The sequence below is a fragment of the Panthera tigris genome, chromosome B1 (genome assembly GCF_018350195.1).
Source record: "Panthera tigris isolate Pti1 chromosome B1, P.tigris_Pti1_mat1.1, whole genome shotgun sequence".
Taxonomy (NCBI): Eukaryota; Metazoa; Chordata; class Mammalia; order Carnivora; family Felidae; genus Panthera; species Panthera tigris.
Window position 1 is genome coordinate 139,276,826 of NC_056663.1, and position 13,199 is coordinate 139,290,024.

Here is a 13,199-nt window from a genome sequence, read left to right on the forward strand (position 1 = left end):
AGGTTGTTTGAAAGGCCATCATTTCATATATTTATTTATGTATTAGTATGAATAAGTTCATGAAATGAGAACAGCCTCATTGAAATAGAATATTTTGGGCAGCAGAAAACCTGGACAGTGATGGCGTTTAGAAAAGGGATATCTGTGTGTCTAGTAACCTAGGTGACACCATGAGTGAGGGAGGCACAAGGACTAACTTACTCTGTATCAAAAATTCTCCTAAAGCCAGTTCCACATCCAGAAAAAATGGAGAAAAATGAAAGAAAACAAAACAAAAAAACCCCAAATGTCCTTCTGGCTCCAAATGTCCTTTCTGTTCCCAGGACTCAGGCAAGTTCTAGAAACATATGAAAACAAAATACCCTTCAATGCCATTGACATCATTACTTTTATGAAAAAAAATATGTAATTTTGGAGTAACATACAAATTTGGAGTAACAAATTAAGTTTTCTAAACACAGTTTGATTTTAGTTTTCCAAGTGCTTCTGGTGCCCTCAAACCAGAGTTAGGACCTTTTGTGGTTCTAGGATAGCCTCTCTTGTCTTTTAAGTTCTGGATTATGCTGATAAGTAAGAAGTACAAGTGTTCTATCTGAACAAAACACATTTGAGATAGAAAGCGATAATAAAATAAGACAATAGAAAGCAAAAATAAATCAAAAGAGAGAGGGCCCTAAGCATTTGCATATCCTATATATTACTAATTGATAGGCTGACCTAAAGTTTTAATTTATTCAAAGTCAGTGGAATTCAAAATTTTAAATCTATAAAAACCCCATCAAATGTAGATGAGGGGTGGCTGGATGTCTCAGTTGGTCGAGTGTCTTACTCTTGATTTTGACTCAGGTCATAATCCCAAGGTCTTGGGATTGAGCCCCGTGTTGGGCTCCATGCTGAACATGGATCCTGCTTAAAATTCTCTCTCTGGCTCCCCCTGCTCCTCTCCTCCACTTGTGCTCTCTGTCTCTAAAATAAAAAAAAATAAAAATAAATAAATTTAAAAAATGGGGGTGAAAGCTTCATGGAATAGTTTTGAAGATAAAATATAACATAAATTTTACTTGTTTTTCATATTAAGATAGCTTTGTTGAAGTATAATTGACAGATAACAGACTGCATATATTTAAAGTGTACCATTTGATAAATGTTAACAGATTTTTATGTATAAAGTGTCCATGGAAATACCACCACAATCAAGATCATGAACTTATCCACCAAAGTTTCCTCCCTCTTTGCCCTTCCCTTTGTTCCCTGGCCACCACTGATCTGCTTTCTGTCACTATGGAATGTCCTTTGTATGCATCCAGAGTCTTGGAAGTATCGGTATCTATTGACGCTGACCAGTAATTAGATTTTTAATAATCTTTGGGCCTATATGCATACATAGTATACACTTGATAAATGTTTGTATTATTCCTGCCTTGTGTGTAAGGATTATCACTCCATTGATGTGATATTTCACTGCATATAAGCCAGACATTGAAACTTATGTGTGTTCATTATTACTGGAATATATATATTTTCTAAACCCTTGCTACTCAGTGTAGCCCACAGACCAGCAGTCTGTGGCATCATTTGGGAGGTTGTTAGAAATGCAGAATCTTGGGACTCTTCTCAAGACCTACTGAACCAGAACCTGTATTTTAACAATATCCTAGGTGATTTGTATACTCATTAAGATTTGAGAAACACTGTTCTAAGACATCACCGGATGTAAACTATCCGGATGTGCCATTATTTACTTGACATGGGGACAACTTTGTAATTATATTGACTGAAAAAGCAAACAACTCCATATAGTAGGATTCAAATTTTATTTTTCAAAGATGCAGCTTATAAAATGCATAGAAGTGCACAAAAACACAGGAAGGAAAGAGATAAAGACGGAGTGAGTGATATTGCTGAATAGAATTGTGATTTTTATTTGAAATGAGATAGATTTAGATCATTTTGATAGTGTAAAAAGAATCTGGGCAAAACAGACAGATAAATTGCACAAGTTTTGTAGATATTAGATTTTGTAATGATTAGACTGTCTCTCACAAGCCTGGAGGATAGCAGAGTGCACTGATTACAATAGGCTTTAGAGTCAATCAAACCTGAGGAGATCTTGCTATGCTATTTAAAAACTACTCTTTCTTAAAAAAAAAAAAATTAACAGTAAAGAAAATATCTCTCTAAGCCTCAGTTTTCTCATCAATCAAGTGGGGATAAAAATAGTATGTATTTGGGGTGCACCATGGGTGGCTCTTGATACCGGCTCAAGTCATGATCTAATGGTTTGAAAGATTGAGCCCTGCGTTGGGCTCTGTGCTGACAAGCACAGGGAGCCTGCTTAGGATTCCCTTTCTTCCTCTCTCTCTGCCCCTTCCCCTCTCTCTTGCTTGCACACATGCTCTCCCTCTCTCTCTCCAAATAAATAAATAAACAAGAAAATAGTATGTATTCATAAGACTTGAGAGGATTAACTGAAGAGATTTAGATAAAGTGCTTAGCACACTTCCTGGAACATAATTAGTCCCCAATAAATGATAATTATTATTACCATTGTTTGGGATTCTTTTGAATTTTTTTTAAAATATGAAATTTATTTTCAAATTGGTTTCCATACAACACCCAGTGCTCCTTCCAACAGGTGCCCTCCTCAGTGCCCATCACCCACATTCCCCTCCTTCCCTCCCCCCATCAACCCTCAGTTTGTTCTGTTTTTAAGAATCTCTTATGTTTTGGCTCCCTCCCTCTCTAACCTCTTTTTTTTTTTCCTTCCCCTCCCCATGGTCTTCTGGTAAGTTTCTCAGCATCCACATAGAGTGAAAACACATGGTATCTGTCTTTCTCTGTATGACTTATTTCACTTAGCATAACACTCTCCAGTTCCATCCACGTTGCTACAAAAGGCGATATTTCATTCTTTCTCATTGCCAAGTAGTATTCCATTGTTGATATAAACCACAGTTTCTTTATCCATTCATCAGTTGGTGGGCATTTAGGCTCTTTCCATAATTTGGCTATTGTTGAGAGTGCTGCTATAAACATTGGGGTACAAGTGCCCCTATGCATCAGTACTCCTGTATCCCTTGGGTAAATTCCTAGCAGTGCTATTGCTGGGTCATAGGGTAGGTCTATTTTTAATTTTTTGAGGAACCTCCAGACTGTTTTCCAGAGTGACTGCACCAGTTTGCATTCCCACCAGCAATGCAAGAGGGTTCCCATTTCTCCACATCCTCGCCAGCATCTATAGTCTCCTGATTTGTTCATTTTAGCCACTCTGACTGGCATGAGGTGGTATCTCAGTGTGGTTTTGATTTGTATTTCCCTGATGAGTGACGTTGAACATCTTTTCATGTGCCTGTTGGCCATCCGGATGTCTTCTTTAGAGAAGTGTCTATTCATGTCTTCTGCCCATTTCTTCACTGGATTATTTGTTTTTCAGGTATGGCATTTGGTGAGTTGTTTATAGATTTTGGATGCTAGCCCTTTGTCTGATATGTCATTTGCAAATATCTTTTCCCATTCCGTCGGTTGCCTTTTAGTTTTGTTGGTTGTTTCCTTTGCAGTGCAGAAGCTTTTTATCTTCATGAGATCCCAATAGTTCATTTTTGCTTTTAATTCCCTTGCCTTTGGAGATGTGTTAAGTAAGAAATTGCTGCGGCTGAGGTTAGAGAGGTTTTTTTCCTGCCTTCTCCTCTAGGGTTTTGATGGTTTCCTGTCTCACATTCAGGTCCTTTATCCATTTTGAGTTTATTTTTGTGAATGGTGTGAGAAAGTGGTCTAGTTTCATTCTTCTGCATGTTGCTGTCCAGTTCTCCCAGCACCATTTGTTAAAGAGACTGTCTTTTTTCCATTGGATATTCTTTCCTGCATTGTCAAAGATTAGTTGGCCATACTTTTGTGGGTCTAATTCTGGGGTTTCTATTCTATTCCATTGGTCTATGTGTCTGTTTTTGTGCCAATACCATGCTGTCTTGATGATTACACCTTTGTGGTAGAGGCTAAAGTCTGGGATTGTGATGCCTCCCGCTTTGGTCTTCTTCTTCAATATTACTTTGGCCATTCAGAGTCTTTTGCGGTTCCATACAAATTTTAGGATTGCTTGTTCTAGCTTCGAGAAGAATGCTGGTCCAATTTTGATTGGGATTGCATTGAGTGTGTAGATAGCTTTGGGTGGTATTGACATTTTAACAATATTTATTCTTCTAATCCATTTGCACGGAATGTATCTTCTTCAGTTTCCTTCATAATCTTTTGAGTTTTTGACTGCTGATATTTGTACTAAATTTAGGAAGTTTGACTTTTAGTAAATTTCAGTCTTGTTACACATATTAATATTTGAGGACTTAAGAGTAGGGAGTAGGTAATAATGTACCTATTATTTTCATTTGTAAATATTCCTTAACACTAATATTACTTTTTGAGTGAACAGATGCTTGTGAGTGAACAGATGCTTCAGTAGTATACGTTTCTTCATGGTGACCATCAAGTTCTTTGCCAATTTTTATATATATATATAATATAATATATATATATGTATATATACATATATAACATATTATATACATATAATATAAGTTATATTATATATATGTATATATATTTATATATACACACACACACACATATATATATATAAATAGTTCAGAATCTCAAATGATGCAGTTTTGCATCTAGTGTGTGCAGTGCCCTGGTTTTATTAATAGCATTTGGCATGTCTTTAAATTTGGTCTATGGTGCTATTAGCTCTCTCTGATGTCAACCAAGGCCGACCTTTAGTGGAAACTATTTTCTGTGTCTATTGAGATATAATGAAGACAGATGGCAACACATATTTGAAGAAACATCCTTACAAGATGCTGTGTTGTACAAATGATGGAAGTGCAGATATGAAAGATAATGCATCAATTATCATAGATGGGACACCTGATCCAGTGTTCAATCAATCAATAACAGTATTTAATTTAGTAAAAATTAGCTAGAGTGTTTAAAATATTTGCTGTCTCTGTCAGTTGTAGTTTAGTGATGACAATTTTAATATAATGGACCTATTTTGATATCTTGAACATTTGAACCTGTGCAATTACTTGGTGAAAATAAATTATAAACTGTTTTGTGTTTATGGAACTGTTTATACATACAAACATTGAATTATTTGAATTTCCAGTTGTTTTCCTTTTTTAAAAAAATGGTTATTTATTTATTTTGAGAGAGAGAGAGAGAGAGAGAGCGAGCGAGCATGTGTACAGGGGATGGGTAGACAGAGAGAGAGAGAGAGAGAGAGAGAGAGAGAGAGACGGAGAGAGAGACAGAATCCTAATCAGGTTCTGTGCTGTCCGTGCAAACCGTACCACGGGGCTTGAACTCAGAAATCGTGAGATCATGACCTGAGCTGAAACCAAGAGTCAGACGCTTAACTGACTGAGCTACCCAGGTGCCCCGTTAATTTCTTAATATAGGAACATGGTAAACACTAGATGGAAAAATCCAATTTAGGACAAATTTTATTTTTTAAAAATGCATACACTCTCCTGTCTCAATTTCTCCCCAGTGCATTCTTCGTCCCTCTCTTTGATTGTTTTTCATTTGGAAATGTTTTGGCTGGTTTGGGTGAACTTCCTTTCAAATTATGGGTTTCTGGATTTCCAACATTCACAACTTACTGGCTCTTTCACATAACTTTATTCTGCTTTATCATAGTCATAATATGGTTGTTGCTATGCTTACTAGGAAGATATTTTTTATATTCTCATTAATTCATGTAACCTGTATTCCCTAAGCATTTATCGGTAGTACTACATGTACAAAACAATTTGCTAGTTCTAAAGGGTTGTATAGTATAATATCCTATTTTTATACCCCAAAAGAGTTTGTCTTTAATAGAGGAGGTGATTCGTATACTCAACTAATATAACATAAGGTCCAAAGAAATATATTTTAAAAAATCAAAACAAACTTTAGAGGGGGGTAGGTAATGTCCTGTGGGGAATTGAACTAAATTACTTTAGATGATGAGTCCAATTTTATGACTCATTGTCTAAAATGCTTCCCTTATTTTTTCTTTTTTTTTTCTTCTTTTTAAGTTTATTTATTTTTGAGAGAGAAAGAGACAGCATGAGTGGTGTAGGGGCAGAGAGAGAGAGAGGGAGAGAGAGAGAATCCCAAGATGACAGTGCAGAGGCTGATGTGGGGCTCGAACCCACGAAACTGTGAGATTATGACCTGAGCTGAAACCAAGAGTCAGATGCTCCACCAACTGAGCCATCCAGCTGTCCCCAAACTGCTTGCCTTTCAGTGAATGTGTTACTGGAGTCACTTTTCCGTTCAGTAATGTCATTTCTATAAAATTCATTTTATTAAAATAAGTATTAATATTAAACTAATGTAAATGTATTCTTGTATATTATATAAGAATATAAATGTATAAATGAATGTATAAACGAATGTAAATATATAAATGTATATTATACAATGTATTGCACTATATAATCAATCTTTAGCTGTTCTTAGCTTCTGCTTAATGCAGTGTGACTTCTTTAATCTCAGACTTGAATAGAAAATAAATTTCTAAATAATTTTGAACCTTTTTCTTTAAAATCAAAATACCTTACAAGGGATAAACAGGGTCTGGCTTCAGAGATGTATACCATCAATAGTACTTAAAGGTATTTATTCTCCAGTTTTATGGAGAACGCCACAAGAATTAATCATTTGATTTTGCTATTGGAACTGTCTTTTTGAACTATATGATGGATTACATCAAATTAAAAGAGAAAGTCAAGATACACACATTTGTCTTAAATATTTTGAGATCTGATTTAATTATGGTCAATATTGGTAGAAGAGACAAAACTAAGACAATTTTAGAAATTCACACAGGTCATTCTGGGTTGCATATTCTTTGACATGACCTTTGGAAAATCTAATTGTAATTTCTTTTTTTTAATGTTGACTTATTTTTGAGAGAGGCAGAGAGACAGAGCACAAGTGGGGGAGGAGCACAGAGAGAGGGAGACACAGAATCCAAAGCAGGCTCCAGGCTCTGAGCTGTCAGCATAGAGACAGAAGCAGGGCTCGAACCCACGAACTGTGAGATCATGACCTGAGCCGAAGTCCGATGCTTAACTGACTGAGCCACGCTGGCGCCCCCTCATTGTAAATTCTTGATTTATCTTATTCTAAGCAATTTTTTAAAAAATGGTTACAGTTTCCAGTGGATTCAGTCTTTAAGCCTCTCATAATTTTTCTTGATGTTTGAAACATTTTCAGTAATGCTGCCAGAGGTGTGCCTGAAATAACTAATAAAGAAATTGAGAACTGATCTCCTTAAGGGATCTATTTTAAAATAGATTCCCTCAGACTTGCTGGCAGGTAGAGTAGATTTGGAGGCTTTATGGTTTTCCTTTGACCCCTCCGTCTGTGTGGCTCACCGTTCTTTTACCTCAGATCGGCCAAAGTGAATGCTATAATGCTCCATTTTTGTCAGAACCTTTTTAGCTCCATATTCCTTTAGCAAAACTTTTCTGTTTTGTTCCTTTCAGAGTCTTGTTACCTGTATTGTGTTAAAATATTTAAGCAGGTCACTGATTTGAGATACTTGCCCTCCAAGAGGGCATGTTAACCTTTGACAGTGGTCCTCAATTCTTTCCCAATTCTTAATTGAACAAAGGTACACAGTCTTCAGAGGAATGAGTGTTGATTATAGGAGATAAAATAACAGACCAAGAGGAGGTCTTTGGGCATTGAAAAGTCTGTGGGTGACCATGGAATCAATCTTTTTGGTCATTTCTGAGTTTAAATAGGCCTCATCCAGAATGTCTCAGATATAAAATTTTACTGTATTTGTTTCCTAATCATTAAAGCTTCAGTTGCTTTGTGAAAAGTGGATTCACTGAGAAATGATCTTAAAAAGTACAAATGATTCCCCTTTTCAGTGATGCATATTCAGCAGCAAAAATTACCAGCTGACTTTTAGAGTCTGACAATTTATACTTCCACTGTTATTAAAGAATGCATAGAAAGCGTTTCTATTTCCTTCTTTCCTGTTCTAGTTACGAAGATCTGTCTTCAACTCTGTCAAGAAAGGAATGTCGTTCAAAGATCATCTGGAATTTGTCTGAATTTGATAATGAAGTGCAGAGCAGTTCTAAAAATAAAGACAGGATTGTTGGGTCCATTCAGACCAGCTTATTTCATCATTGTTGTTTTTCACTTGTAGCCTTGTGCCTTGTATGGTGGTTTCTGTTTCTCAGAACGAGCTAAGAAGGGCCATTCTGTTCCTGTGCTCTGGGCATGCTGGAGTACAGAGTCTTTGTTTTTGAGGAAAATGTTGGGCTCATCTAAGGAGCCTGTGTCCTCCAACCATAAGGTTTGCTGCGTACAAGGTGGGTTAGCATCCGTGGGAAAGGAGGCTGAGAAATCGGATAGAAATGCCAGAAATACAGAAGTGCTTCTTTATGGATATTATATTGAACCTCTTAATAAAATCACATTAAATTTTCAGAATTAAAGAGGGGGTCTGATTTGCTATCTTGTTTTTGCCTAATAGGGAAAGTCAGCATTGATTTCATGGGCATCAAGAAATTTTAGTTATCTGTTTGTATTCAAGGCTACCAGACTTTGAGGCAACATCCACTTTATTGGTGCCTATTTATTTTTACTCTAATTGAGTAAGGGTTCCTACAGTGTACAATTGTAGAATATATACTGGAAGACAGCACAGAAATTTCCTAAGAGCTTGGTAGCTGTATATACGATAGTTAATAGGTTTTTCTCTGCCATCTATTAAAGTTAAGGGGAGGACCTTGAGGTTATTAGCAATCTTATAATGCACTTTACATGTTATAATTTAGTTCTCTATCTTGGTCTTCTTTTTTTCCTTTTTAGATACTAGCTCAGTCATGCACTGAAATCCTGGAATTGCGGCCTTCAAGTGTCTGTGTAGGGGGTAAGTGGTTAGAATTTAAAAATACCATATAAGAAATTGTATTTTTTTCCCCCTAGTTAAAATATATGATTTGAAACTCGTGTTGGAATGAGAATAACAAAATTAACTTTTTTGGCATCCTTTTCTGTAAGAATTTTTAAATAATTCCTTGAAATATTTCTATTTTAAATTCAAATTTTTTAAGATTGGAGTGTTATTTTAAATAATGAACATATTGTGTGACAGGCTTTTAGAATTTTCTGTATATTTAGTTCATGTTTGAGACCTTTCCTATGACAAGTAAAATAAAATATGATTTTTTTTTCTTTTATCTGATTATACAGTCATGTATCTGTAGACTTTGAGCTCCATGATTTGATGACCGGCCCGAAGTGCAGTGCCCTCCAGCTCAGGGCACAGAAGGGAGCGATGTATGGGTGGATGGCAGGAAGGAAGCAGGTGGCTTCATTAGCTAAGAACAGACTCAGGTTTTAGCACTTCCAAGCTGTCCTTACCCAAAGAGAATGTGATTCTCTCTGGCTTGTTCTGTTTCTTCTTCTTCAAGTCTGACCTGGAGTTCATTTTAACCTGACTTTACTAGAAAAGGAAAAATATATTGGGTCTGATGGAAGAGGAAATGTGCTGTGTAATTTACCACAGAGCCTCCCAATCGCTGGATATAGTCTTAAGTTCTATATCTTTTAGACTCCCTAACTAATGGTTGAGATGTTTAAAAGGAATAGTGCATTTGAACGTCTCAAAGCATCCCTTTGCCTTTATAACTTTACTTAATCTTCATACCAGCACTATTTGACATTTTTATAATCACTGGTTCAACAGATGAGGAAACCCAGGCAGAGTGGGTCAGTATTTGCTTTAGTAATTGTCCTATTTGACTCTTGTCTATCTGACTCTGAAGCCCATGATCTTTTTCACAGTCACATTGTAGGTTTTACCTGCCCTTTATAAGTAAAATTCCTTTTATAATATACTCAATGCAGAGTGGCATAGCAATATTTTCTTGATAATACATTACTGTATATATGTTAGATTTTGCTAGGAGATTGCTTGAGAAGATGGAGAGTTAATCACTGTTAAAATAGTTAATATGCCTTCTTCTAGCTAAATAGCAAGTGTTTAATGGCCTATCAAGGTATCTGATCAGTTAACGTTTTTTCTAGCATTTTATTTTACTGTCTAATATTTAGTGACTACTTCCCCTGTATAGAGTCCTGAGCAATATGTTGAATAAACTTCCTTTACTGACTGGTCATAGATGATTAGTAATCCAAAGTGCGTGTCCTCTGCTGGGTTCTAAATTTGTATGCAAAAGAAAATGAAACCAGATTAGTAATGTCAAGAAACTGTTAAAGAACTCTGTATGGGGTGTCAGAGATTAAAGAAAATACAAAACTGTTCTAAGAAACAAAGAACATGAATAAGTAATTTTCTTTACATTCCCACATCTTAATACTTGGGAGTACAGAAAAACAAAGAGGGTTCTTTCCTACTGATATTTGCCTAAGGATAGAATTAATTTCTTTCTTTCTTTCTTTCTTTCTTTCTTTCTTTCTTTCTTTCTTTCTTTCTTTCTTTCTTTCTTTCTTTCTTTCTACTGCGGACAGAGAAGACAGGGTAAGGGGAAGTTCCTGTGGTATGTGGGAATAAGTGTTAGGCTTTAGTTCTAATTTCTTGGTTACTATTGGAAACCACTTTGTTTAAAAAGTTAAATAATGTCACCTTTCTATGTGATAATCAATGATATCTTCCCTGAATTTCCCTAGAGGGTCCGAGAAAGCAAGTAGAATTGGAGACAACGATGTCTTCATTGTTACTAGTTGGCTAAATACTATGAAGAAATTAATTCTGTGTACCTTGACCTTTCAAGTTATGTCTTTTTATTTTTTGTGAAGCAGGGGTTAAAATGTTTGTTTTTCTTTTTGCTTCTAGAGGAATTTCAAATTGTTTTGAATGGAAGAGGATTCATCTTGGGCAGTCGGAATGGGAGTGTTCTCTGTACTTACACTGTAAATGAAACATACACAAAAAGTAGGTTCCTCATAATCTCTATGTTGCTTGAATATCTGTACAGCATATAAGTATCAAGTGTTTTCCTCTTTTTCCCAGCTGAAATCAACTATGCTATATTTTTCAATCAAGGAAGAAAGAAATGAAGTCTGGTGAGAGTACCAGTAGTTATAACAATTTTTTGTTGTTGTTGTTGTTTCATGATTACAACCTTTGTTCATAACTTAAGAGATGCTGAACCCTATCCTGAGTAGCCTCATTTTACGGGTTGTGGTCCAGTGGCTGAAAGAGTCAAATAACTTGCCTGTGGTGACACAGCCAATAATGGGCAGAGCTGAGAGTTGAACCCAGTTTTCCTAACTTGATTCTGTGTGGACTGCATCAACTGCTTGATTTAATTGCCTCTTTCTCCAGATTTATTTATTGTCACTCTTGCCTGAAAATCTAACTATCTTGGACCACTCTACTACTTATTGCCTTATTTTATGCTCACTCATTTTCTTCATCTAATGTCCCAATAATTTGCCCGTCAGCTTCTGGAGATAGGCTTTTTGCCTTGTCGATATTTCATATATTTTATGTTTTTGAATGTTTCACGTATTTTTATCTTCAGTGCCCACCCAGCACTGTTTATTGAAAATTATCATATTTATGGAATGGGGTTTTATTTTCCCTAACATGACTTTCAAAAAAGCAGATGAGGATAGTGTTTTTAATCTTCATTCTGAGAAAAACTCCTTAAATAGATCTTAAATATTCTGAGCGTTTTGGGTCTCTATTGAGACATTTTTTCCTTATCGATGATTATATTGGCTTCTAAAATTTTAATCTGTAAGGCAGATACCATAACTCTGTGAACTCTGGTGGAATTATGTTTTGAGAGGTTCATCTACAATTTTGCTGTGTTTCTGATGGTACTAAGCACTCCAATAGCACAGCTTTGGCTATGTACACAGCAACTGTTCAGTGTGTGTTTGTTGAATTAACGTGGTGAGGATCTCAGCATGGTAAATGTCAGAATTAATTCCTCTCTTTCCTGTTAGGATCATCATTTTGGTAAAGCAAGACAATAATATTTGTAACAAATGCCTCATAGTAGATGCTACAATTGTAGAGGACAAAGTAATTTTATTTTTATTCACTAGCCATCTGAATCTAAGAGTTAGCTTTACCTAGCTCCCTTTGGGTACGTGTTTGATTATAATATAAACATATTTATCCCTTAGCTACATAAGATTAAGTTTATTAAACTAAATTCTCAAACAAATAAGTATAGTCAGGTTATATTTTCATCCCTCATATCCAGGATTATCCATTTGTTTATGTAACTTTTCTGAATATTTATAGTCCAGATTTTTTTGATCCTATGTTATTAAAATTATTAGGGCAATTTAAGCATTCTGTTTTATGAAATGTATTTATTTATTGTAGATACAACTATTTTATTGAAGCCTTGAAATACATTCATTCTTCTTTGGATATTCATCTTTTCTCCATTGTTTAAAAAAAATTTTTTTTAACGTTTATTTATATTGAGAGACAGAGAGACACAGAGCATGAGCAGGGGAGGGGTAGAGAGAGGGGGAGGCATAGAATCTGAAGTAGGCTCCAGGCACTGAGCTGTCAGCACAGAGCCCGACGCGGGGCTCGAACTCACAAACTGCGAGATCATGACCTGAGCCGAAGTCGGTCACTCAACCGACTGAGCCACCCAGGCGCCCCTCTCCATTGTTTTTAAATTCTGCTTTTAAAATATATATCACTTATCCTTAAAAGCCTAAGATACTTAAAAAATGCAGATGGAGAAGATGATAATTTTATAGTATCTACAAATACATGTGAATTTAGTCTAAGAAAAAAATCACAATTTACCAACACTGTATATCAGTGAGGCATATAATCTCTATTTTTTTCATTCTCTTTTCCTTCTCCTCTTTTTCAATGAGAATCTATTTGGTTTTTCATTCTAATATATATCTAATGTTCCACTGTTAAACCCTTCTTGCCATTATGTTTTAATATAATTTAAAATTTTTTTTCAAGTTTATTTATTTATTTTGAGAGAGAGAGGGAGAGTGGGGGAGAGAAAGTCCCCCATATTGTCAGTGCAAAGACCAATGTGGGGCTCGATCTCACAAACCATGAGATCATGACCTGAGCTGAAATCCAGAGCCAGATGCTTAACCACCTGAGCCACCCAGGCACCCCATGTTTTTCATATTATTAATGAAACTGAGAAAAATAAAGCTCTTTA

The 13,199-nt window shown here is 35.7% G+C and overlaps 1 protein-coding gene across 1 annotated transcript in view; it reads left to right on the forward strand.

Moving 5' to 3' along the window:
* Positions 1–13,199, forward strand: part of ANTXR2 (ANTXR cell adhesion molecule 2) — a 149,543-nt gene that overhangs the window by 34,464 nt on the left and 101,880 nt on the right. Inside the window, exons 8-9 of the mRNA XM_015542150.2 lie at positions 8,878–8,938; positions 10,868–10,966. Of these exons, the coding sequence (XP_015397636.2) occupies positions 8,878–8,938; positions 10,868–10,966 (160 nt within the window). The remainder of the gene's footprint in view (positions 1–8,877; positions 8,939–10,867; positions 10,967–13,199) is intronic.